Source organism: Vespa velutina, chromosome 12 (genome assembly GCF_912470025.1).
Source record: "Vespa velutina chromosome 12, iVesVel2.1, whole genome shotgun sequence".
NCBI lineage: Eukaryota > Metazoa > Arthropoda > Insecta > Hymenoptera > Vespidae > Vespa > Vespa velutina.
The window spans coordinates 817501-845000 of NC_062199.1; the positions used below are offsets into that span (position 1 = coordinate 817501).

Below are 27500 nucleotides of genomic sequence, written 5' to 3' on the forward strand. Positions count from 1 at the left end.
GAGAGAGAGCGCGCGCGCGAGGGGGAAGGGTGGGGAAAGAGACGAGAAGAGAAGGAATACGATCTCTCAAAAAGATAGATAATGACTTGTTCGACCGTTTTGCAAATACACGAAGGATTTATTTAACGAGATAACTCAACCCCCTTTTTGTGTTTATCGATATCGAGAGTTTCGATTTATCGATGCTAAGAGAGAAGAAGAAGAAGAAGAAGGGAAAAGTGAAGCGAGTGCATACGCGCGTTTGTACGAAGCGCCATTACGAAGCGCCATTACGAAGGGAGAGGGGCATACTGCGCTCGTAGTAATTATCCGGATATGGTGAATCGCGTAAACGCGACCTAGTTCCCCTTTCTGTTCGGCCAGCTCCCTTTCGCGCCAAGTTACGCGTGCACGCTTTTCGCTCTTCTCTGTGATTTACAGAGCCCTGATTCGCGCTTACACGCACACAGTTGTGTCGCTTGGTCAGCTTTTGTATTTAGTTTTAAATTAAAAACGAACGAACGAACGAACGAACGAACGAACGAACGAACGAACGAACGAACGAACGAACGTACGACAGAAAGATCTATCGTAAAGATTTACTTATCTCGTCGACGTAAATGTGTTTAACGAAAATGATGATAAAATGCAAATTGCCTTATTCTTTTTTCTTTTTCACAAATTTCGTTTCATTAAACATACTAACTTTGAATTGCGACCAGAAACTGGTTGGCCACTGCCAGGAATAATCGTCGTCCGCGGAATTTGCGCTGCTGCTGGCATGACTCTGCGTGTCCAGCCATAAGGTGCCTCCTTCGTCTTCCTTTCCTACAAATTATTTCCTAATTAATTTCCCAAAAGAATTTGATTTCTAATTCTTAATCAACGATATCTCCTTTCGACGAATTAAGAATATATTAAAACTATCGGTAAGAATCGTCTACTCTTCCGTCGATCCTTAAAATGTGAAAAAATGTTAAAGTATATTCCGAGGAATACGAAACGAAGCCGACCTTTGATTATTCCAAGTCACGGAGATCAAAGACACATTTGCCGTCGTGATGAAAAATATCGTGCATTCGAGTTCATTTATAAACGACTGTCGTTGATCGATAGTCCAAGAGTGTATGTGTGCGGGAAGATGAAGAAGGCGGAGGAGGAGGAGGAGGAGGAGGAGGAGGAGGAGGAGGAGGAGGAGGAGGAGGGGGCGAGGAAAGTATTCTTACCGATAGCCGACTACAATGACGCGCATTCATGATCGAAAGTTGGCAACGTGGACGCGTCTTATCCGAGAATGTAAGATTAGCATTCTCCGTTGTTAAACGTTGTTAAAGTTTGTCGGTACAATTTGCTAGGACAGAAAGGGAGAGTAAGTTGTAGTGGTGCGCATACTGCGTAATACCGTTGTGCCCGATGTGATGTTCGTGATAATGGATGAGATGGTCGCAGAGCGGATGTTGGCTGGGATTATAGTCCGGACGAAGTTCCGGCGGACAGTCGGGTCCCTGTCTCGCCGCTCGAGCTGCAGCAACTATGCGTTCTCGTACTTCCTCCGGGCCCTTTATTTGCTCGACTGAAAGGAGAAACGATTGCGTCACGATTGCAATTCGTCTGCAATTACATTGCAATACGATAGCAATTCGAGACGCCTTCGATCATTCTTACTCACGTATAAAGTCTGCTGGATTGTAATGAGGCAAAAGAGTCAATCCGATCGTCGAAAAGAACCTGCCGATGTTCGCCGTTGAGCCATAATAGGCGACCTGCCCACGGCTTAGCAATAGAAGTTTACTGAAGCTATGAAACATCCGTGAACTCGGCTGATGCACGGTCACGACGATACTCTTGCCCTCTTGCTCGGCGTACTTTTTAAGACGTGAGATCAGAGCCTGCGCGGAGTGCGAGTCCAAGCCGCTCGTTGGTTCCTACGAAACGTATCGCATCCTAAATATCTCTAGAAAATTCCTAATGACTCGAATATATTCCATTTTCAAAAAAATATCTTTTATCGATTTCCCCATGGAAAACATTATACTTACGTCGAGTAGCATCAAGGACGGATTCGTGAGTAGTTCGCAGGCTATGCTCGTTCGCTTTTTTTCACCGCCGGATAGTCCTCGCTTCGTATAATCGCCGATAACTACAGATAGATAGATAGATAGATAGATAGATAGATAGATACATAGATGGATAGATAGATAGATAGATAGATAGAGAGAGAGAGAGAGAGAGAGAGAGAGAGAGAGAGAGAGAGAGAGAGAGAGAAATAAGGAATGTATTGGATCAATGCTTCACTCAGATAGCAAAAGTTTCCCTTCTCAGCGAAGAAATATGTCCGGATCGAATCGGAAAATATCGTGAAAAAAATGACGTCTTATATAAACTATTATATCGACTATTTTCTTTCGATCGGCTTACATTTTCCTCGTTGATACTCACTGGTATCTTGGCAGGCCGCGAGGTCGAGAACCTCGATGATATGGTCGACGCACTGCATCTTCTGCGAGTGTGTCAGCGTGTCCGGAAGTCTCAGCCTCGCCTGGTACTGAAAATCGCAAACGATCGATTTCATTCGTCGGTAACGTATTAATATCTCTTCCGTTTCGTCTCTCCTGCCGTTGCCGCATTTAAAAGCCCCGTGCCCTCGTTTACGCATCCGTGGACATTAAACGTTAGCATAAACCGTTCCTTACAATTTCCCTTTCGCGATACTCGTGCTATTTTTCCAAGTTGCTCGAGGAGACGCTACCCAGGGGGAGACGCAAGGAGGGGAAGCGGCTAGGATAGGAGGGGAGGGGGCAGAGAGGAAATGTAATCGCACGATCGAATGCGATGCGAGACTCGACCCGTTATACGGAGAGAGAAAGTGCCGTCGTCGACGATGTTTACCTCCTACCTTTTGCCATATCAAAGCGTATCCGAGAGAGAAGAAAAGAGGCACGTAGACGAATTTCTAGAGGAGAAGAAAAGAAAAGAAAAAAGAAGAAAGAAAGCTAAAGAAAGAACTTTCAAACGCGTCTACGTGCTTTCGTTCTTCGTAATTTTGGAAGGAAGGAAGGAAGGAAGGAAGGAAGGAAGGAAGGAAGAACCAGTAGTAGTTCGATTTCTATCGTATCTAGGGTGATATACGCGTGATATACATGCTCGAAAGAGGCGAACGCGTTAGACGGCGCCGACTGTTTTCGAAAGACGTAAGACGCGTGCTGCTGTGCGGTGCGGTGCGGTGCGGTGCTGCCGTCGCGCCGCCAGCGGTTCACTGACCGAGTTATGACGTCATCGTGAGAGCCGCCCCCGGGCCGCCTCCGTCTACTATCCTCTCTCGCTTGTTCGTTCACGCAGCATGGGCTCTCTCCTAACGGAGTCGGAGTCGTCTAAGCGCCCAAAGACTCCTCCTACCTGCGACGTTAACGATAATCTACGAATTTGTCAGGTTTTTCTATTTGGAAGGGAAGAAGAAAAGATGGTCGGCGTTCTTGATTACGCATGAGAAAAGATCCATCGAATCGAGGATGCATTTAGACGCAAAATATTCTTGAATTCTTACGAGAGAGAGAGAGAGAGAGAGAGATCGTATCGCACGCGTCATCGCATTCAATTAGCGGCTCAACGAGGTGGTATTAAATTTTCCACGAGAGGGAAAGGGAGGACGAGAGGGTTGCGCTGGCTTTCAGCCCGACGACGGTCTTTTCGACGACGTCGAGTCTCGCGAGATAGGAGCGATACGTAGGCGCGAATACGGTGTTCTCCTAATTCGCGCCCACTTTTCAGCGTGGGACTTGATAAATTCCGAGTGAAAGGCGTATACAATAAAGTTGCCAAGAGCAGTGGCCAGTTTTCGTGGAAAACAAGAAAACACGACGCAACTCGGAGCTTGGTTTCTCGGTCTCTTAAGTCTGACCATTATCGAGCAATCGTACGATCGTCCCTTTTTCCTTCGTATTATCTTTTGGTTATTCCATCTTTCGATTAGAGACGACTCCTCACCCTCTCGATTCTCTTATCTATTAAATGTAACGCAGTCGTTTGGACGTTTAGCCATCGAAATGTAACCTGCTAGAAACTTTTTCCAAGAAAATCACACACGCAGGCACGCACGCACGCATGCGCGCCCGCGCGAATAGACACTTCTTTACACTTTGTTCGTGCAAGTAATGTAATGACCCGAGTAGTCGTCACTGTTACTACAACCTTTAAAGGCTAGAAATCCTTTATCTTTCCCTTACTCTTAATATTATTCGTCGAAGACGACGCAGTCGGTGACTTACCTCCAAGGTTTGTCGTAACGTGAGATCAGGAAAGAAAACGTCTTGTTGTTGTACGTAACAAATCCTACGACGCCATCTTTTCGTGAGCCTCTCGCGATTCAACCAAATCTCTCCGCCGTCCAGACTGACCCTTCCGGAGAGGCAATTCAACAAAGTCGTTTTCCCGCATCCTTTGCACAAAATTTCATCATCGTTAATGGCTTGTAATGGTCTGAAGCATCGATAAGAACGATAAATACTTTTCGAGCTAAGCGAAATCGAAACGGCCTTTTTCTTTTTTTCTTTTCTTTTTTCTTTTTTTCTTTCGCCGTCAATTAATTAACGAAACTAACGTTCTCGCAAAGTCATCGGGGTGGCGGGGGGGGGGGGAGGGTTGAGAAGGAGGAGGGGGAGAAGGGCGAAGATAATCTCAAAGCTGAATTTGGTCCTCTTCGAGAAGAACTCGCTTTCGAATAGGTTCGTTAGGACGAAGGGAGATGATAAATACCTGAAGGGCCCATGACGGCTAAGAGCTCGCCCGGCTTGACGACTCCCGAAACATCTCGAAGAAGCGCCCGTTTCTCCTTGACCACCTGCAGTCCTCTAAAGATTAGCTGCACCGGACGAGAATCCAACGGGCAGACCAACTGCAGGGTCGAGCTTTCCACTCTGCAACGATAATAGAACGGAGAATCCATTAGTAGAATCGTAGTTGCGTCGAGAACTGTATCGGATGAACTACGGTACTGGAATGACACCGAAGGATATGATAATGACCGATAAAGCTACTTCTGAGAACAAACGAAACGCGATTCGCAAAAATAAGATCTGCTTGTTGACGCTCATCATCTTGCCTCGACGACGCTTGGCTTTTTATATACATATATATGTAATAGTTTGATATACGTATCAAAAAAAGAAAAAAAAAAAAAAAAAAAAAAGAAAAAAAAAGAAAAAAAAAAAACAAGAAAAAAAGATAATCGTGTCGAGTCGAAAGAAGAGATAAGGAAGAGGAATTTTTTACAAAGTTATCGATGTTACATTACAAAAGCCGAATGAACGGCAAAGGACTAAATGCTATTTATATAAAAGGAACAATTCATTCGTACATGCATACGTGTACGCTATACACTATAGGATTATAAGAATCGGTATTGAGAAAGAGCATATGAAACGGACGGAATTATTAATGTTGTAAAGGAAATCAGTCGAGTCGAATAAAAGTTGGAGATTGTCGTAGGATCGGTGGCGACGAACGAAACGGGGCCGACACGTGGGCCTTAATGCCATTTACAGGAGGCGAGGCGCGAGTCGCCTCGAACGCTCGACGAACAACAGCCTTCGTAATAAGAGTGACGTCTCGTCGGAGCTATTTCATGCAGGCGCAAGCACCGGCACTTTATTGCAGAGACGAGAATCAAGATTTAAACCCTTGCTTTGGTTACAGACGCACGGAATTACACTGTAATTCAATCTCATCGCTTTCGAATATTCGGCCCACGAAATCGACCGAAATATCGGAATTATATGGTTGGTACTCGTCGTTCGAGAAGAACTTTGTTTCGTCGTGGAAAGGAAAGGAGACGAAGAAACGGGTTTCCTCTCCTTCCTCGAGAGGAGATTCTCGCGTCTCTTGAAATATTGTTCGCGCGTGCCCTAAGATCAAAAAGAGAGAATCGAATTTATTCTTTCAATCGGCCGAATTACGTTTCTACGGGGGAAAAATAAAAAAAAAACAAAAACAAGAAATTAAAGATATTTGAAATCCAATTAAAAGGGAGACGGTCAAAATTATAAAAGATGAAGGATGGTGGACGATGTGCGGAAAGAAGGAGATGCGGGGACCATTTGCGGTCGTGTTTGTACCGTACGGTCCCTCTTACCGTCGACTACGGCAAGACTATACCGGATAAACAGTCGGTCGAATTTTATCCTTGCGGTTTGAGCTTGCCAAACGGTCCATCGACTTCTATTTTGTGGTCGGCTTTACCGTATCGTAATATCTTTAAGTCGAAGTGAGACGGCACAATGTGGTTTCGGAGGAGAAAAAGAAAAGAAAAAGAGAGAGAGAGAGAGAGAGGGAGAGAGAGAGAGAGAGAGAGAGGGAGAGAAAAAAGAAAGAAATATACATCTCCGATTTTCGTGTGATCTCTTGATACGTAGACGCCAGAAGACAGACAATTTTGACACTAATGTATCTTAGTATAGATGAGCTCGTTGCAATGCATGAGAAAACAACGATGACGCATCATCGGACACCGATAGGTACTGCCTATCTGATCTGCCTACGTCCATCTACGAGTAGAGGAGGGTACTCGATGTACTTATTTCGCATAGATATTAAATCACTTTACGTATGTACACAAACTAGATCGCTCTACTCGCTGGCGCCGTTCATGACGTAAGAATTATTAAAGCCGACCTATTGCCTACACTCTACGATCGTTCAACTTTGAGACAAACTTTGAGCGTATCGTGTGAAAGAGAAAAGAGGCAACGGAAGCCTTCAATTATTATCAATAGGAGAAGACTCGTAAAAAGTGAAAGCGGAAGGAGAGCTCGTGGCTCGATATCCAAGTAACTCGGTGCAACGAACGCAAAGTCGATCGGAGATCGGCTCGAGAGGAGTCGGAGAGTGGAAAGAAGAGTCTCGTTGGGATGCTCTGGAGCGCGAATTCGAGTGAGGTAAGAGGAAGAGGGGAGAAGGGCTGACCCCTCCGAGGGAAGCGAACGAGTAGTCGGAGGGCTCGTGTGCTATCCGAGAGGGAGAAGGAAAAAAGGAGAAGAGGCCTGTTAGAAGGAGGGATAGAGTAGAGAGTGAGAGAGAGAGAGAGAGAGAGAGAGAGAGAATTGCCAAGAATATCCGAGGGCCGATGACCCGTGACACAGCCGCGCATATACGTATGCATGTATATCTAATAGGATGTGGCTCAACGTTCAAGTAAGAGCCGACGACGAGCGTCATTACGATCGCACCCCCGCGACACTTTACCCAAACGAAAGGGAAAGCACGTCTTCATCTATTCTGGAAATTTTCTACTTTTTGTCATTCTGGATTTTCTTTAGCCTTTAGCGTATATATTTAAGAAAATAAAAACATTTGCATAAGCCGATAGTATTTTATCACGAGCCGGGTATTAGGTCGTATGTCTTGAGAGTTAAATCTCTCTCTCTCTCTCTCTCTTTCTCTGGCGAGAAAAACAAAGAATGTGGAGAGATACATGGATAGGTAGATGGGTATAGAAAGAGAGGGCGTCGTTTGGCGAGGAAAGCGATACGGTTTATAGCGACGGGTGCGAGGGGTACCAACATAGCTAGAAGGGGAACGAGTCGAGTTTTAGTGGTAAGAAATCACTCGCTTGTCTCTCGAAGGATGACGAGCTTCGACGTATCTCTCTTGCTCGTAGGAGTCGGCTCGTTCGCGATTGGACCGCTCGACCTCTCTGCGCGAATCGAAGCGAGAAACTCGCGTCGTTAGGTCGATGAATTGATTTATACGCGCTCGTAAGCAGCCTCGGGTAAAGGGTCGAGATCCTTGATTGCGAGCGAGCTCTATCGTTTCGTTAGGAGAACGAGAGAAGAGGCTAGATCGACTCGACTCGACTCGACTCGATTCAACTCGACCCGACTCGACTCAACTCGAGTCAGCTCGGCTTGGTTCGCGACGCTCTATCGATCTCAACGCTCGTATTTTATCGCTTTCCTACGCTTCGAGATGCCGAACGATCAGCAATCCTTTACGCCCTTTTTGCCCTACTCCTCTCTCTCGATTTTACGATGTCTCTCCCTTTACCTTCTCGTTGATAGCATCTTTTATTCATTAACACACCTTTTATATTTTTACAAACGGACCCGAGGATCATGATCAATGACGAATTAATCATTTATTTCCAAATTTCTACAAAGTTTCAAACTTGTACCACCTTTCGTATAACAAAAAATCTTCACCTTAGCGATTTTACCGTCTCCTTTCGTAGTTGGTCAAGCTTTAAACGTCTCCCGTGTATGTATATTCGAGCGAGCCGTACGGTCGTATACGTCGAGAGTCGCTCGCTTGTTTTTCAACGTGCCGTTGACCTCGTGCCGTATATGCGCGTATATATGTATATATAGACGGACAGCTACATGCACATGCTCTCTCTCTCTCTCTCTCTCTCTCTCTCTTTCTGCATTTATATATACATATACATATATATATATATATATATATATATATATATATATATATATATGTATATTCGCACACGCATGCATATGTATACATATGTATATAAACAGAGAGTCACTTTCTCGTGGCGTCGATCGAGAAAACGAACTCTCAGCGGCGATATCGCCGGACTGTGATTGCGTCGAGAGTATGCGGCAGGATAGAAAGACTGATAAAAAGAGAAAGAGAAAGAGAGAGAGAGAGAGAGAGAGAGAGAGAAAGAGAGAAAGAGGGAGAGAGAGAGCTGTGGGGATAAAATGTGGGTGGCGCCATAGGAAGACGTCGATTTAACGGGAACAGTCGTTTCTTCGAACCTTCGATGCTTCTTGCCATCGTCATGAGGGCTACCATGAATTTAATCGACTTCTAAGTGAAAAACATCGGGAAAGAAAAAGAGAGCAAGAGAGAAAACTATTAACGATAAGTAATGTCCGTTTTTCGTCGATTAACGATGATTCTTTCTTCGTGAATATGATTTTACGATTAAAACGGTACGCCGTTAGGAGATCATTCGTCGCTCCGATCGACCGACTGGCCCAATTTTCAACGATTTCTCCTTCGCTCTAGCAAACCATACGAGAGATTTGTGCTGGTAGATCATACATTTAGCGGTGCACTTTGCACTCTCTCTCACTTGAATAATTGACGTTAAAAAAGTGTTTATATTCGAGCATAAAGTTTCTGCTCGAAGAAAAAGAAAATCGATACTAGGGAGAAAGAATCGCCGCTATTGTGGTCCATCGACGTAAGAATATCTTTTCTTCGACAACGAGAGATTATCTCGGGAAAGGACAAAGAAAACGGCAATAGTCGTACTTGGTTCTCTCGAATGCACCTGCCTCGAAGGATGCAATTAATCGTTAATGAAGGCAACTCGCCGGAAACCGCGCCTAGTTGATCACGAATTCACGGATGTCACGCGTTTCTTCGCTTCGCTACGACGCCAAGAAGCGAATCGATCGCCAAGGTGAGATCGACGAGCGAGGAAAAGTCTTCGGCAGAGTCTTTTTTCTTCTTCTTTTTTTTTTTTTCTTTTTTTTTAAGAAAAAAAAAAAAAACCAAAAAAAAAGAACAAAAAAATAAACAATAAAAAAAGGAAAAGAAACAAAAAAGAATAAGAACAAGTAAGATTTCCTAAGTGCTATACATCCGACCCGATTCATTTAGCTATGAATACAGAAAAGGCTACCAAATCGATAGGTGGGATAATCGTGCTTGTCTACTCTCTCGTACCTCGAGATCGGGAGCGTTCACGGATATGATATCTCTTGGGAAAGAAGGAGGAAAAGAGAGAGGGAGAAAATGGAGAACCGGTCACGCCCCGAGCGGGCTTCGACGATCGGTGACGTTTTCAGGGCGAAAAAGCTAGCCGGAAGCCTGGGGGCCGAACCGGCTGTTCTTTCGGAATCGCTAGAGATAGATAGGTAGGTAGGTAGGTAGGTAGGTAGGTAGGTAGGTAGGTAGGTAGGTAGGTAGGTAGATAGGTAGGTAGATAGGTAGGTAGATAGATAGGTAGGTAGGTAGGTAGGTAGGTAGATAGGTAGGTAGGTAGGTTGCTGGCAACGGTGCTACCGCTACACCGCCTCCTGTGCTGCAGGTCACGCGGAAGTGAACGGCTCTTTCTCTTTCCGACAATTTTTCGGCCCAGAAAACATTCCCCTCACATCTCCTCCTCGCGCATTTCCTCGCGACTCAGTGTGGGCGTCGGTGCAGCCTGGATACCTCTTTTGATGCCACGAGAAAACTTAAATAAAGGGCAAAGTGGATCATTGCTAGTAGAAACGGTATTTACGAGTCAGACGAATAGGATCGAGGCGGAAGCGAGAAAGGCGCTCCTCTTATCTGGAATGCGACGATTTATGCACCAATACCAAGATACGAAACGTAGGGATCGATGATAACTGTTGTTTGTGCATTTTTCTCCTAGGAAATATCGACATGATAAAAGGTGGCACGTAAATACTATTTTATTACGTTAATAATAAAATAAGAAATGAGTAATATATATATATATATATATATATATATATATATATATATATATAAATGCACAATATGTATATAAGAGATAATAAAATCGATATTACAAGTAGGTCCTCTCTCTCTCTCTCTCTCTCTCTCTCTCTCTCCGGTGAGAATAAATATAAGAAGAAAAAGAGCCAGAGGACACGTCGCTTTCGCTGTCGATATTTATGCGAACAACCCTATTTCTGGCGCGGTAGGGCTCGCATAACGGCGATAGCAGCGCTTCGCCGCTTGCACCCAAGTGCATTTCAGCGAGATTACGGGTGCATCGACCTCGTCGCCGCCGCCGCTACTGCCGCCGCCGCTGCCGCCGCCGCCGTTGCCGTCGCCGCAGCTCCCACCTCCGACTTCTCTGGCCTCCCCCTCGGAGGTCGTCAACGATTCTCCCCCTCTATTTTCCCCATCTCTCTTGTTCTCTCTCTCTCTCTCTCTCTCTCTCTCTCTCTCTCTCATTCTCTCAACAAGAAAGGGCCTTCTTCTTTCCCTTCTTCGCTTTCTTTTAACGCCCTTTCGAGCCCTTTCGAGCCCTTTCGAGCTTATGCACCCTTCCGACCTGTATGTCGACGCAAAAGTCTTTTTTCTGGAATGTCCGCGATCTTTACTACGATAATTTTCTTTTATTTTTTTTTTAACATTATTACTTATTAATCAAATTCGATTCGAATTATGAAGAAAAGATCGAAGAAAAGATATTACGTGCAAGTTACGGAGACGTAGGAAGCAAGATGTTAATACAAGAAAGAGAAAGAGATAAACTACACGCACGCGCGACTTTTTTCAGTAGCAAGCGTGGCGCGACACCGCATCACGTGTCTAGAATGTTACTTTCACTTTACACACGTACTTACTTCTAACTCGAGCTCGTATGAGGATCGTACAGAGTGCAATAATCTATTTTGCAACGGTGCATTATGAATCTCTCCGTTCGGCCCGTTAGATGCACGGTGGAAACGGATCTTGAAATTCCAGCTGCCACGAGCTAGAAATGCCGCGGCTCGTTCCAACGTCGTTATAAATTGAACGAAACCGCGCTAATTTGCCAGCAACGCGGCACAGTGTCGGCACGGTCTACAAACGAAAAGAAAAAGAGAGACACACAGAGATAGAGAGAGAGAGAGAGAGCGAGAGAAAGAAAGAGAGAGAGAGAGAGAGAGAGAGAGAGAGAGTATTAATCGTGCCCTCTCTCCTCTCGTCATTCTCGATTAAAATGTACAAAATCGAGAAAAGACAAATTCGATTGGGAAAGAAACGAAGACAAGACGACGGCAACGACCTCCCATTGGGTCGTGGCCTTGACATCCTTATGAGGAAACCTCTTAGTGCGATACGAACTTACTCGATGGCAAAGACGACGACGACGACGACGACGACGACGACGACGACGACGACGACGACGACGACGTTGGCGACGATAAACGCCGGTAGACACTAGATTAGACCACGTGGCTACAGTAGCGATTAGTTAAAGATTTCCTAATGTTTCATATCTCAGCGAAGCTGATCTTTAGAGTTTAAGAAATGGGATCGTTAAAATCTACGTAAGGAACGACGAGTCGAGCGAGTTAACAAACGATTCTTATATTTAAGATATACATTTTAAATTATATTCTTCAATCAGAAGAAAAAATAAAAATGATGATGATAATAAAGGAACACTTGGGAAGACACCTTCGTTCTCCCGTCGATCGATTTGGAACGTTGCACGTCCAGTTACGAGTCGAACGCATACGCACGCTCACACTGGCCGGTTGTACGAATACCAAGGACGAACGTTAGCCGCAGCACTGCCCCACATTTTAACTGGCCAGTGCACATCCGATCCTCTCTCGCAACGTTTAACTCTCGCCGGTTCGAAGGAATATCGTGCGTGTTTGGTGTCGCGCAAGCAACCTGCTGCACATTAGCTGCGTAACTACATGCACCCCCGCTTTCCGCTCCCTTTCCTTCCGTTCTCGAGGATCGATCGATCCTTCGGCCTGTTTCCTTTGATTAAGAAAAGAAAATAAAAAAAAAGGAAAAAAAAGGAAAAAAAAAAGGAAAAAAAAAGGAAAAAGAGAAAAGAGAAAGAAAAAAGGTGCCTCGAGTCCCCGTCGATGAAACCGTCTATCAAATCGTCGATACCCGATGTTATCAGGAAGAAAGACAAAGAGGGCAGAGTATCGGCATCGGAATGTAAAAAATTGACGAGGAGAATGCGAGGCTAACGAGGAAGCTGATGGAGTAAAAGGAGGCACAGAATGGGGAGGGAAAATGGGAGGAGGGACGGTACGCGGTGCACCGAGCGGTTGGCGACTCCTGAAAGTCGAGCAGATAGATAGGAGACGGAGGAGAGTCGTCGGGAGAGTTCAAAGACCCCGGACTTCTCCTCGCGCCACTGCCTCGGCTATAATACGTTTAGGAGCGATAAACTGGCACACGGATAACGCGTCTCGTTATATCGACGGTCAATAAATGTCTACTCGCGAGGCTCCTGCGAGTAGCTACTAGCCTATTCCAGCTAGTGATTAAAAGCAACGTCCTACGATACTTTTTATCTTTTTCCTCAATAATACCGTTATTTTTAGATACATTTAGAAACTCCCTTTTTGAAATATATTTCCCAGATACTCGATCATTGGGACGATGTCACTCGATTAGGATTAGTCTTAGAGGACCAGTCTTACGAAAGTAGTTAAAGAAAGATTGAAATTTAAGAGGTAAATCTATCGTTTCCCTCTCGAGGGTAATCGAATCGAAGGGAAGGAGAATAGAGATCGGGGGTGGATAGATACTCGTCCGGCGTCGTTCGGCGCGTCGTTCGGCGCGTCACCGTGCGTCACGACGCGGATCGTAGTGCGGCTGTCGACCCCGAGTTCAGCGACCTTTCTTCTCTCTTTGCCGCCGTCCTCGAGCCCTCGACGGGTGTGTGAGCGCGCGCGCGCGCGCGCGAACGCGCACGCTCGCCTCTACTAGAGCACACACGAGGCAACACCTGAACCCACCATCCCTCGGTACCATCGCCCTCTCCCTCTATCTTTCACGCATCCGGACCTCCCTCCAGCTTCCGTCCTCCTCCTCCGTCGCCTCTGGCTCGCTCATCCGTTCGCTCGTCCGCTCGACGCCACCCCGGTAGCCTCAGCAGCTCTCAACTCCTCTCCTACAACTCGATTTCACCCCATACAAAAGAATTTCTAACAATTTCTTTTCTCGGCTAAAATAATGACGATCGAGAATGATCCCTGTCATTGGGAATAATATGTATTGCCGATGAAAATAATATAGTAAAGGAGTAGAAAAGAAAAGAAAAGAAAAAAGAAAAAAAACGGGAAAAAAAAAAGAAAAAAAAAAAAAAATAAAATAAAAAAGTAAATCAAAACCCTATCGATAGGAATCGAGGTCGGCGCGCTTATTTACGCGTATCCACGTTCTTTCGCGATTACGTTCCGCTTTAAAGAGGGAAACTCGAAACTGGCTACGTTTCATCGAAGCGCTCCTACATCCGTTCCGAGAGCTCCTCCATTCTAACTATTATAAATTGTGCAATGCGCCGCCGCAAGCGTGCCTCATTACCATCGAATCGCCAACGTAGAGAGCGAGAACGAGAAAGAGAGAGAGAGAGAGAGAGAGAGAGAGATATTCTAATTTAACGGCGTTCTTAACCACGACGGTTAATTACAAGTTTCAACGTTACTTAAGGGCGTTGCCGCTCGCGTTCCTTCTACCGGATAATTAAGCTTCCAAATCCAAATATGCAAGCCGATCGAAAATCTACGACGATGATGCGAGTAACTAGTTCATACCGTTTAAAGGTATAAAAAACATTGCAAACACACGTTGCAGCAATCTCTCTTTTTCTCCTTTTTTCTTATCTTTTTACTACTTATGCTCTTACGCTCCTTTGAGTTTTATTCTTTCATTACATTTCGCAACTTGACATTTATTATATCTTATTTCCCTATTTGCACGATTTCAACAATCACGAGAGCACTGGCCTACCGGTCTAGCTAAGCTCTATCTATCTATTTATCTATTTATCCATCACCCATCTGAAAGCTTTCGAACGCGCTTCGTTCATCGTACGTAAGTACTCGGTACAACCGTTTAACATGTAAATATATGTAAATACGAAGACGCGCCTGTATTTTAAAGGAGAGCGATGTCGTCTTCGTCGTCGTCGTCGTCGTCGTCGTCGTCGTCGTCGTCGTCGTCGTCGTCGTTGTCGTCGTTGTCGTCGTTGTCGTCGTTTCTCTAAAACGCTAATGCACTCGCTTACGCGCTTACCGTTACGTCATTTTTAGTTAGATCGTTACTACGGTAAAAAGAATAAAGTGGTATTAAAAATAATACGATACCAGGTCAGTTAATAGATTTTACTTTAAAATAAAAAAGATATGTAGACACGAGTACAGTTGTTTGTCCATAATAAGTAAATATGTATGAAGAGAAATGATTAAAGGTTTATGAACGTACGAACGTATTTTCGAGAAAGTTCGGATGCAGGGCTAGAAAGATGGATAGAAAGGGAGAACGAGAGAGAGAGAGAGAGAGAGAGAGAGAGTCAAGTTATTAGCAGTTTGCAACGAAAAAGCGTTCAGCAAGTCGGCTCGCGTGAGAACGAATTCACAGCCGGCGAGAAACGTTCGTTTCTTAATAATAAGCTGCCACGAGCGTGCAGCATTACCGGCAAATACGGTAATTTAACGAAAGCAGTCTTACCGGATGACCACGACAATGCGGTTAGCCGAGTAAAAAGTCGGCCAGTCGAGGCGATCAAAACGATTCGAGCCGGCGAAACCTTTGCCGATCTTTCAAAGGCAAGATATTTTTTCGAACGATAACGTTCGACCATGCTGTATGTTAAATTAACTTGAACAAAAGAAAGAAAAAAAAAACCAAAGCGAATTTCAAATAACATTGCTTTTAATCGCTAGACTAGGCAGACATTTTCCTAGATTCGAATATCTTTAATATTAAATGCAAAAGGAAGATCGAAGATGTCATGCTTATAAGATATGTAATTTTGATTCAACGTGGAGCCAACTCTGCTTTGCTTGAGTAAAGGAAGGAACGAAAATAGGAGAGAGAGAGAGAGAGAGAGAGAGAGAGAGAGAGAGAGAGCTAGAGAGAAGAGGAAAGCAGGGATGAATATGGAAAGAACATAGAAGGGATGTAGAAGGGATGTAGAAAGGGGTGGAGATGCAAGGTAACGCGTAACGAGAGCGTACATTCGCGTCGAGGTATAGAACCGGCGCGCGTCCCGACGCTATCCGGTCGATACAGACGGCCAGCCTAGGAAGTGAGCCCGGGCATCAACCTTTGCCTCTACCCACCACCCTTCACCCTCTCCGCGTGCGCGAAAACCCCTTCGATCTCTCGAATTCGCTCAACGGCCGCCACGTTGCAAAAGGTGCAACGACCTCGCTTTGTCCAAAATTTTGGATGCAAGAAACTTTATACGTTTCATTGGAACGAATACATCTTTTCTATATTTGCATTCATAAGAATCATTGACGATCGGTAGAAAAACATAATTATAGACGGTAAGAAAATAATCAGTATAATTACGAGAGAAAAAGAGAGAGATAAAGAGAAAGAGAAAGAAAGGGAGATACAGAGAGAGAGAGAGAGAGAGAGAGAGAGAGAGAGAGAGACAGAGAGAAGGAGAGAAAGAGAAACGCTCCAAGAGCCATCGTTATCTTAGGTTAAGCGGGAGTGGTTGGCCACCCCTGGCCTGGATACCGTCTCGTGTTGTTCACCTCCGTGTGAAAGTACTCTTCGCGACTCGCGCGCGCGCACAACGCACGCACTCACTCACGCATTCACTCACTCACGCAGGCACGCACGCATGCACGCACGTATGCACGCATGCACGCACGCTAGCGCGCACGGAGCAACGGCCTGCAGGCAACTCGTTTCGCGACACGCGTTTATGACGTACGTTGGGCAACGCAAACCTCAACGAGACTGTGACAAAATTTCGATAATATATCAAATCTATCATCTATCGTTAACGATCGATAAAATTCTGCAATATCTATAGCAAAAATGTATTATTTTCCGATGCGCTATTAAAAGAGAATCAAGCATTGATAAAAAGGAATAAAATCGACTTGTAGAGAAAAATATCTATTTTCTCTTTTTCTCTTTTTCTAGTACGTGTTTTATCGAGGTTTCGACGTAACCGAAAGAGCTCGATAGGAGCGTACCGATATACCGTTAGGAGGCAAGAACGGCGCGATGATCGTTAGTGTGGCAGTGTGTTAGCCGGGCAGGATTTACGTAGGAAGGTAGAAGGAAGGAGGAAAAGAGAGAGAGAGAGAGAGAGAGAGAGAGAGAGAGAGAGAGAGAGAGAGAGCGTGCGTGTGCGCGCGTAGGTGTACAGCACCTCGACGAAGGAGAAGAGAAAGATCTAAAGTAGCATCCTCGTAGATCGCCCGTGTCGCCTATGGATTCTCTTTTCTTCGTGTCACGAAGATGCAACGGCCCTGCTTGGTTACTCGTGGGTAGTAGAAACCTGTCCCTACAAATCTTTATAAATCCTACCAACGCCCTCCACCTCTCTTCTACTCTTTCCACCTTCGGTACAGCAACAGAAGCAGTACTAGTAGTAGACCCGTTCGTCTCTTCTCTCCCCCCGTGTTTGAGCAATGCTACTTCACTAGTCATGTACCTTCGTCACGATATTACACCGAGGTGAAAGGACAATCAAGTTCCGGCTGCGTACGATCGTCCACGAGCTTCCTGCGTGAAATATCCCGAGCAGGCCACGTGCTTTAGAACCCTTTCCTTTCTAGTAAAAGATTCCTTTTTCGTTTAGATGCGCATTTGCTATTTGCGTTCATCGTCGCCTTTCTCATTCTCTACACTGGTCATCATCGAAGAAGCAACATCTTAATGTATTTTCAATAAATGCTTTGCGCAATACAGCGGCCATTTTCAAAGAATGAAAATTAACGACGGAAGATAAATAGATAGATGCAGGGAGAGAGAGAGAGAGAGAGGGGGGGGGAGAGAGAGAAGGGGGAGGCAGAAAGGGGGAGAGAGATTGGTTTGTTTAGACGCTCTAGCTCGTCGTTAACGTCGACATCGTAACTGGCAATGTCAGGAATGGCTCGCATAAGCTCGAATGCCACCAGCACCGTCCACCGTCGGTGCATGGACGACGTTAAAAGACAATTAATCTGAATAACTCGGACTAGTGCCGAGCTCTCGCGTCCCACATTTCGCGGTACGCGCGACGCAAAGTCGCTACTAAAAAGTACTAGCTCTCGTCCGCTAACTTCCCTCCTATTCGCGGGGAATTTTCTACTGACAGTAGGAATCAATGAAGATGGATTCTCCGCGGAAGTACGCGGAATCCTTTTCGGAGTATCGGTCGCCGAGAAGACATCGCATAGATCATCGATCGAAATAAACTCGAGGTCGAATTAAAACGGGTATCTTCTTCGTCAAAATTTTATACCTTTTTACTTGATTATACAGAAATACGAAATGCATTTTCTATGACCGATCGTTAAGTGCAATCGATTCGACCTTGTAAATCGTGGATGACGAGTTAAAGAGGAACCGGCCGTTCCATTAATCGACAAAATTTATTCCACTCGGATTCTACTGTTCTCCCAATTAGTTTGTGCGATCGAGTTCGTGAGAGAGAAATATATACATGTATACGTATAAGAAACGACGGGGCATTCGATCCGAGACTTTTATGTCTACTATTCCAGCGAGGATTTTTCGGAGTTTAAACTTCAAGATTAGGAAACATAAAAGATATAGGACCATAAAAGTTTTTTCGTTGGACAAAAAGCAACGACTATAATATAGTAGAAAGAAAAGAGAAGGCAAGACGAGGGAAAGAGCTTGTCTGGGTCGCGTCTCACGAAACACCTTCGTTTTCGATTCACGATAAACTCGAGATTTGAAGGACTCGAAGCAGGTAACATAAAAAAAGCGTAAGTCAGATAAGGAAAGCGAATAAGAATATACGAATATGGGAAACGATGAGTCCGCACGACTTGTTCGCTTTTGTGGATCTGAGACAAAAGTTCCGTCCCGTTCCTGCTTTAGTCAGAGCGAATACCGTCGTCTTTGAGAACGATCAGTTCGCCTAGACGTTCGTGCTAAATGAGTTCGATCTTTATCGACTTGCAATTTTTTTCAAATCCTCCATTTTTAAAGGCTCGAACGTAAAACTTTTTACATTAAGATTCGATCGCATATAGAGGTTAAGACCATTCGTCCGAAAAACTTGAACTTGGCTTAGGGAGAAGTTGGGATAAGAGAGAGAGAGAGAGAGAGAGAGAGAGAGAGAGAGAGAGTGCATATTCTTGCACCCGATGCATCCACACACGCTCGCACGCACCTCGCATATCGATATCCTCCTGTCCTCTGCTCTCAAGAGACGAAGATCGAAGGTACGAAGACGAACAAAGAGGAGGATCGCCCGGTTGCGCGTCCATGAAGAACGCCAAGGACTTTGGCGCAATTAATTCTTCGTCACTGACTCGTTGGAACGGCCGCTCCCGCGCCCACGATGTGGCGGCACCCGCGCAAACCATCAACGACAGCTGAACGTTCAACGACGTCCAACGAGAAAAAGGAAAACGACGAGAGGAAAGCGATACGTTCGAATGATCTGAGAAAGAGAGAGAGGTATGGCTGACTTTGCGTAAACTTGGCAGCGTTCTGGACTAATGCTCGAACACTTTTTGAAAAAGAAATAAAAAATTGTCGTTACGTAATCACTTACCATCAAAATTAATCAAAGTTCGATGATAATTAAAGATAAAAGTAACAGAAAAAAAAAAAAGAAAGAAAGAAAGAGACACGAGAGAAACGTCGAACCACGGAGGGAGCACGTTTCTCGTATCGTAGTACGAGTAGGTCGTGCCGGTAACCGCGATCAGGATCATCGACATCGGGAGACGGCGAAAGTGGCTTTAAAAGTAAAAAGGGAGTTGCATCTGGTTTTTCTCCGTCGCGTTCGAACGCACACGACTTTCCCACGCTGTTGCTGGGATCATCCGTTAGGATGCACGCTGCTCTCTTCATTGCTGGAATAGAATTTTTATTCGGAAATAGGTCGAAGGAATAAACGAAATAATCGAGAAAAAATAAAAGATATTTTTCATTGTTTCATATTTTAAAGATCTTACAACGATTAATTATCGAGACGTTGTTGTCAGAGTGTGTCGATAAACGTTCGTTTGCTTAAAAAAAAAAAAAAAAAAAAAAAAAAAAAAAAAAAAAAAAAAAGAAAAAAAAAAAAAAAAAAAAAGAAAAAAAAATAAAAGGGAGAAAAAAAGGTGTAAAGCCCGTTTTCGTTTCGCAGCAGCCATTGTCCTGGTTTTACAGCCGAACGCGAAACTTTGTCGCTCGTTCAAATATTTTTAGCCTGCCGATCCTCCTCCTCGGTCCTAATCGACCTTTTCACTCTCTCCTCTCCCACGAAAACAAGCTGCCATTCTCTCCACCTTCGAAAAAAAAAGTTGACTATCCTATGCACGCTTTTTCGTGCTACGAGGGTGTTGCTTAGACATCTAATCTCAATCTTTTTCAATAAAATTTTAACTCGACGAAAGAAGGAGGCTCAAGACGAAGCTGAAGAATTCAAAGACGCTACTGCAACAAGCAACGCGAATCCGTTCGACCGCGCGTACTTTTTGCGAGAGCGTGCAAATATTGGACGGACGTGGAATTTCGAGTATATTTTAAGAGATTCATCTGGCGAGTCGAAACGTTCCAAGAAGCAATTTCGATCTTTACGATGCTTATTCTCGAGCGGCGGCGGCGGCGGCGGCGGCGGTGGCGGCGGCGGTGGCGGTGTCAGTGGCGGTGGTGGTGGCGATGGCGGTGGCGGTGGCTGTAACGGCGGCGAACAGCAACGGCCGAAAAACAAGCCGCGACTTTCTTACCGGTCCTCCTTCGCCTTTCCCTCTCTACCTCCTTCATCTCTCAATGTGTCCGCTGTGCTGTTGCTGTTTTGAAAAAAGATGCAATACCAAGAGAGCGAGAGCGAGGTAGAGATTGAGATAGAGATAAAGAGGAATCGCTAGTTGGTTTTTCTCGTTCAAGGCCAGCCCAAATCGATATACATCCATTCACCCTTTCTCTCTTTCTCGTCGCTTCGCCTCGAATGTCAATGGCAAGAGCGTCAAGCTTATTTGTCCGAGGCTGCGTTTCGGCAACCTTGATAGGCGCTAAAATTCTCACTTTCGGTCTCGGTTTCGGGCACCTGCTTGCGTCTCAGCAGAGTCCAGTCGCAAACGTTGCTATCAATTCCGGCCAACGGATTCTCAAGTTAGCGAAACGATCCACCTTCTCCTCCACCTCCTACGTCTGTCAGGCGAAAAATCTTTCGACTGTGCCAACTTCTCGAACGATATATTATAATGGAACAAAGAGCTATAGGAAAAGTCATTGACACGACTAAGCCGATCAATCGGGATTCGCGTCATGCGTATAGTAAGACGATCTACGCGGATAGTAAGTTACATCGATAAACAGGATTTCTGGTCGCATTGATAATCAGGCTATTCGATCGTAATTGTTAGTGACGTTAATCGACCGCAACAAGAAATGTGCATACCTCGAAGCAAGCGACGCGGGTATATGCTGTGTCTCGATGTATCGATTCCCTGTCCGAGTTCACCGTCCGCGGAAAAAGGTCTTCCGCGTGTAGAGAACTTAGGAGGACGTACAAGAGATATTAAATTATTGCTAATGATAAGAGATAAAAGATTGAAAGAAAACCATGTTTGGTTCACCTTAGCCGATTACAGAGCTTCCTCTCCATCGATGAAAAAAGAAGGAACGTATTCTCGAGAGACGTTACTCGCGAGGAAATCGCAGAGTCGACCGGATATACGCCGATAAAACCGAAAGTGGCGTGACGTAGCTCTTCTCTCTCTCTCTCTCTCTCTCTCTCTCTCGCTCTCTCTCTCTCTCTCTCCCTTTCCCTCGTTTGCTGAGCACCCATCCATCCATCCAGCGGCGTCACCATCTCCCTCCTCTCTCTCTCTTCTCTCTTCTCCTGTCTCACGGTGCCTTCCTTCGTTTTATGCTCCCGCCAAGGTTGCGTCCCGCGCGACCATGCCCAAAGCCACATCATGTATATGCAAAGCAAACGCAAGGTCGCTCGTTCGCTCGTTCGCGCGTGCCCTGCGCGTCTCTCTTCGCTCTGAAACGAGCGATGACGTGGCCACTAGGCGGTCTTCATAAAAAATATTCGATATTTCGTCGGAAATCTCACTCTCTCTCTCTCTCTCTCTCTCTTTTTCTCTCTTATTCGCTCGCTCATTCGGCCGTAGCTAGTCTCGAGACAAAACTTGGACCTTGAGATCTCGTCAATGTCGCTGCGAACGTAGCAACGCGCCCGTTTCTCTCTTTTATTCCAAAGAGAAAACGAGCGATGTACGAATTTGTACGAAATAAATATATCCTCTTATCTTTTCGTTATACTTATTACTCCAAGAGAATTAGAAAGTGGAAGAAGATTTGAAAAATTTGTCGTTCGTTATGAGAAACGAAGGGCAGGTGCAGGATAAAGTACCGGATCGTTTAGCACCGAGTCCCTTTATCGTTCGGTTAGTAAGAGAAACCGAGCGAGCGAAAACGATCGAGAGAGTGCAAGAGATGTTTGCACGTGTGCGTTCATTCGTCGGGAGCTATCTGGACGTACCTGGAGAGCTCTCTCAGTGGTCCGCATTCCAAAAGTCAAGGACTCTCTCTTGGCGAAACGAAGCGAACCGAACCGAACCGAAAGAAGCTAAGATAGCAGGCGCCTCCTTTACTCCCCCCACCCCCACCCCCGCCCCCGCTCTCACATGTCTCTTTGCTTCTAACTAAGTATTAAGAGTAAGATGGAAAAGTATGAGCATTTAAGTGTGATCTATATAAACGCGCGAAATACGATACGTGTCCGATCTCACGATCGATCGTAACGTTACTATTCGTCTATTCGTGGCACGCGTATACTCCTTCTCTCACATCGTGGACCGACGTAGGCGAAGGTCAGACGACGAAACGAAAGTCCGAGACAAAACGGGATACGGCTACTCTTTCGGACAGCCGTATCGCTTCCGGCCATGACTCCGAAGGTCGACGTAAGAATCATCGAGAATCCGTTAGTTGGACGGACCATCGAGGGAGAGAGCTTAGCAAGATCCGATTACTCTCGTTATTACTCGAGGGACAGTAACGATGTCTTGTCCGAAGGGATAAAAGATCAAAAAAAAAAGTTAGCTTTAACTACCACTCATGATACGATTCGCAAATTATCTCAAATCTATCGAAAATGTATTCGTGAAAGAGCACGTGGGTGATTGTCGCTTTTGTCATTTTGATCCCGTATCGATCTTATATGGCTCGATAAGGGAATCTCTCCTTGACGGACACGGCCGGTGAGATAATAATAATAAAAAAAAAAAAAAAAAAAAAAAAAAGGCATCGCGGCGCGATGTTTAAGGACAGACAGTGCCGGATCGGAGAAGGACAATTTTAGCGCGTATATCGATGCAACGAGGAGAGCGAACGAATGGCCAATTGGAAAGAATGAGAAAACTGATGTCTCTTCGGCGGGAAAGAGAGAGAGAGAGTGAGAGAGAGAGAGAGAGAGAGAGAGAGAGAGAAGGAAAAGGAAAACGATCGGGTCGCGTTCTTCTCGCGTAGAAAAATCAACCGTCGTCGGAGGACAACGCACCACCGGCTCTCCTCGAGGAGCCATTAAGAAGCAACAGGTTTTGCTTCTCTTCGAGACTCGAAGAATCGAGAGAGTCGAAGCGAGCGCGGTAATCGGCGATGGTAACGCGCTCTATATAACGCCGCCAAGCGCCACTCTTTTCATCTTCTCGAAAGGCCAGGAAGGCGAATAAAGGCGAGAATAAAGTCGAAAGGCATTCACCCTTGGTGAAAGTAGCTCTTCGATCGATGTCGCTCCTTTCGTGCCGCGCCAAGTACAAACGTAGGTACTTACACGCATACGTGTCCATACTCGAGTATTTCTTTCTACTCCCAAGACTCATTCCTCCCTAAACGTTTTTTTTTTTTTCTTTTTTTTTAAGTCGTAACCTTAAAACGTCGTATCCTTCGAAATCATTCACGATTACGAGATTGCCGATTATTCCCTTTATCGAACGAACATCGATTCTATTTTCGTTCGATCTCACGTTTATCCAGCTTTACTCAACCAACGAAAGTCTTGTACGATCGTCTAACAGTAATATCAGCGTGACTGTTAGATCGTGAAACGCGTCGCTTAGCGTCCAACAAGCTTTGGGTCAGTAACCTTATGTAGAATATTTTCGAGGTAACGTTCATTAAGGCGCGGCACTTTTCGTCGAATCGGAACGCATTCGAATCGATCGAAATATCTATGATTTTTCATAGAAGGAAGAAAACTTTGCCTTAATCGATTATTGTCTCTCTTTCTCTTTCGTCGTTTAACTCTATAAGACAGAAAGAAAAAGAATATTACATAAGATCGCAACGATCGCGCTTCTTTATCCCATCGGAGATTCTTTAACAAGCACGCCCGAGTTCTTAATTCGAGGGCTTACGAAACTTTTGCGAGAATCTCTATTTCTAAGATATAAATCGCGGAATATAATATACTGATCTACGTGCCGTTTCAGTTTCAAAGATATCCATCGTTGTTATATCTAGGCGCATTTAAAAAGTACGTATACCTACTGTAGAAACGATACGTATGTATGTATGTATATACATGCATACATAGGTATACGTGATATCGCGTTCGCGCATAGAAACGCACGATCGAGAGAGCTAGAGAGAAAGAAAGAAAGAGAGAGAGAGAGAGAGAGAGAGAGAGAGAGAGAGAGAGAGAGAGAGCGAGAGAGAGAGAAAGAGAGAAAGAGCAGTGACGCGCGCATACGATCCCACTCGAGCGTACGCGCAAACTATGCGCTCTCGGAAAGTCATTGACCCGCGGGCCGTGTATAAAGCACTGGCAAGAACGTGCACGGTCTCACCCACACGCGCAACCGCTCCACTCGCGTCCGATTCGGCTCCCCACTTCTCCCGCCGACGAGTCTCGCCGTTCGGTGCGGTGCAGTGCATAGTACAGTGCATAGTGCAGTGCACTGCAGTTGACGCGCCATTGCACACTCGCCCGACTGCCAATTCTTTTCTCCCCCCCCCCTCCCCCAACCCCTCTGACTTTTTCTCATTTCGAGAGTATTGCATCTCGAAAAGATCTCGATCTTTTATAAGATTTATCCCGAATTTTATACATTTACGATATTACATATGAAGAGAATATGAGAGGAAATTAGAGAAGACGTCAAAAAATGAAGATCCCAATGAAACTTGTTATGGATGAAATTTTGAAGACCAGTAGGGACAGAGACAAGCAGGGAGAGAGCATACTCATCAAATTTTCAAGTATGGCAGGCAGGACCGGTAAAAAGTCGAGACCGCAGGGGCCCAGCGCGCTCGAAACGCTCGCGAAAGACCATACTCGTTGACTCGCTGACTGACTAAACTAATGACATCGTTACTGACTGGCCTGGCCTTATACTCCTCTCTCTCTCTCTCTCTCTCTCTCTCTCTCTCTCTCTCGCACTCGCCTCCTCCTTTCGTTCACCTTCTTTCTCTCCCTCCACGAAGGCACACGAAGTATACTTTGACGACGCTCGGTGCAGCAGCAGCCGCGCACGCACACGCTCACATTGCCGCTCGAGAGTTCAATGATCTCCCGACTCCGTCTCTCTCTCTCTCTCTCTCTCTCTCTTCTCTCTTTCTCTCTCGTCCTTCTCTCTTTCTTTTACTCCTTTTCTCTTTCCAACATCGTCCTGTCGGCGAGCGGCCCTCCTTCTCGTTACAACGTGCACGATCGCAACACACTCGCACTCTTTCGATTTCGTCCTCGATACTTTTAGCCGTTTCCACTTTTGGTCCTTCCTATAATCCCTTCGTTCGTCTCAACGATCATCTCAATACGATAAAAGAGACATGGCTGAGAGTGAGAGTGAAAATCTAAATATAATCTATATTAAATATTTTAATATTTTCAATATTTTCAAGTTGAAATATTTTCGAGAGAATTTGCGAGATTAATTCGCCATTCACTCCGAGATATCTGTTCTGTCTGTTCGCCATAAAATGACAAATTTTTTAACGCGGTCAACGGAGTAAAATTGTCCTTCTTACGTTCCTCGAAGCACGTAATTGTAAAGCCTTTTTTACAATGTTAATCTCGTAGTTGTCGGGGACTTGGCGCGAAAGCGTGACGAAACCGAGGCAGGCGCGTCGATTGCAGCGCATCATGAGAAAATGACTACGTTCGTACGTGACACGGCCGAAGAGACGAGGAGAATTGACCCCCGCGCGCTAAAGGTCAGTGCGCGACGTAGTGGTAACGACTCGATAATCACCGTGATTGTAGATGTGTATATTGCTCGTCTTATCAAGCGGCGCGTCGGGGCCATTGAATTTTATCGCTTTACCCCTTGCTACCACCCCATCTCTCCCTCGTCTCTCGCCCCTTTTTAATAACTTAAGTACGTTCTCCAATCTGAATATTAAATGGGAGAGACTAGAACCTTGCTAAACGCGACTAAAATTCACTTTCGTTTGCGATTCACGTAGATCGGAGCTTAGTTAGGAACATTAACGCGGAGCTTCGCAAGGAGTTTCTTCGAAAGGGAATTCGATACAGTCACGGAACTTCAGATTCCGAGACTATATCGAACTAACAAGAACAAGATCTGTTACCCTCTTACTCGATAATATCTACTTTTTCATCCTTTATATAGGGGATACGTTTCTTCTATAAATGACAGAAGTGACGTGACCGTGATAAAACTAAACAACATACTAGGGGAATGCGAAAAATGAATAAAACTAAGAGAGACAAGAAGGAGGAAGAAGAAGTTCGCTGGCGGCTCGCTATTTATTTGCGACGCGACAACATCTGGCGATGACTAACCGCGCTACCGTCGCATAGTAATAAGCAGCTAGAAAGGAACTATGTCCCCAATTTAACTGAAACTCTTGGCTATCCGTTCTCTCGTTTCTTCTCGTTTCTTTCCTTTCTAAAGCCTTTGAAAACGTCGATGAACGTAATGCTCGCCGAGGATGAGAAAAGGATTCGCGACGATCCATCTTTATTTCAAGAAGAGCTTCGCTCTTGGATATATCCAAGAGGAAAAAGAAGAAAATCGTTGAACATGCTGCTCCCGTCGATGCAACGCCCGAGAGCAACGACGCCGGGACTAAGGAATCGCGTCTGACAATGAGTGGCGTCTATGGCTTGCGTGCACTGTGCAGCGTGCACGCGTGCCTGCCTGTGTATGCGTGACGAGGACGACGACACGCCGAGGCGGCTCGTGCATTCAAAAGCATCGCGTTGCGCGTATCGAAGCGAAGAAACTGGGACGGCACAGGAACGATAACGAAGAACTCACCGCTACGACGTACTCGTCCAGATATTATATATCTATATACGTGTATCTACCTATAATAATATAGTTATGCATATTTATTTATAGCGTAAGCAATAATAGCATACGCGATATCAGTCTTACCCGTATATTTTCTTACACGTAGTCATTCCCTATAAAATTGACAAATATTTCCTTCGTCGAATCGTTAAAATTTATTTTCAATGTTCCACCGTCCTTTGGTCACTTTCCGAGAGAAGAGAAGAGCAACGCCGAAAGAGGTAATAGCGAACGAGGGAGAAAGTTTTCCGTCCGAGAGGAAGAACGATAGGATGGAATACCGGTCGTTGTTCCGTCCCAATGTTAGTCTCCGCTAACGGGGAGTATACACGTTATGTATATGTACTTGCATTTCTCGAGTCAAGGATGAGATTTGCATACGCGGTCATCCCTCTTCCTCCCCGTTCTTTATTCGCTTAAAACTAGACTCTCTTTTGTTTTTGAAAATTCTAAAAGTGGAAGGCTAACCTCGCGCCGAACGTTCGAAGCGAAAGGAAGGAGGCATTTGCATTCCAACGTTCGTGTGCTCTGACTGATTTAGGAAGAAGGGAATGCCTGCCAGCAAGCTCCGTGCTGGCTCCGTGCTGGCTGCGTGCTGACTCTGTG

At 45.2% G+C, this 27500-nt stretch overlaps 1 protein-coding gene across 3 annotated transcripts in view; it reads right to left on the reverse strand.

Moving 5' to 3' along the window:
• The window catches only part of LOC124953513 (ABC transporter G family member 14), a 36792-nt gene that overhangs the window by 2782 nt on the left and 6510 nt on the right, over positions 1-27500 (reverse strand). Inside the window, exons 3-9 of one of the 3 annotated variants that reach the window (XM_047505032.1) lie at positions 4732-4892; positions 4245-4414; positions 2398-2524; positions 2019-2119; positions 1649-1904; positions 1382-1552; positions 686-807 (exon numbers count right to left, since the gene is read on the reverse strand). In XM_047505032.1, the coding sequence (XP_047360988.1) occupies positions 686-807; positions 1382-1552; positions 1649-1904; positions 2019-2119; positions 2398-2524; positions 4245-4414; positions 4732-4892 (1108 nt within the window). The remainder of the gene's footprint in view (positions 1-685; positions 808-1381; positions 1553-1648; positions 1905-2018; positions 2120-2397; positions 2525-4244; positions 4415-4731; positions 4893-27500) is intronic. The other 2 variants (XM_047505033.1, XM_047505034.1) reach the window with 2 other exon arrangements.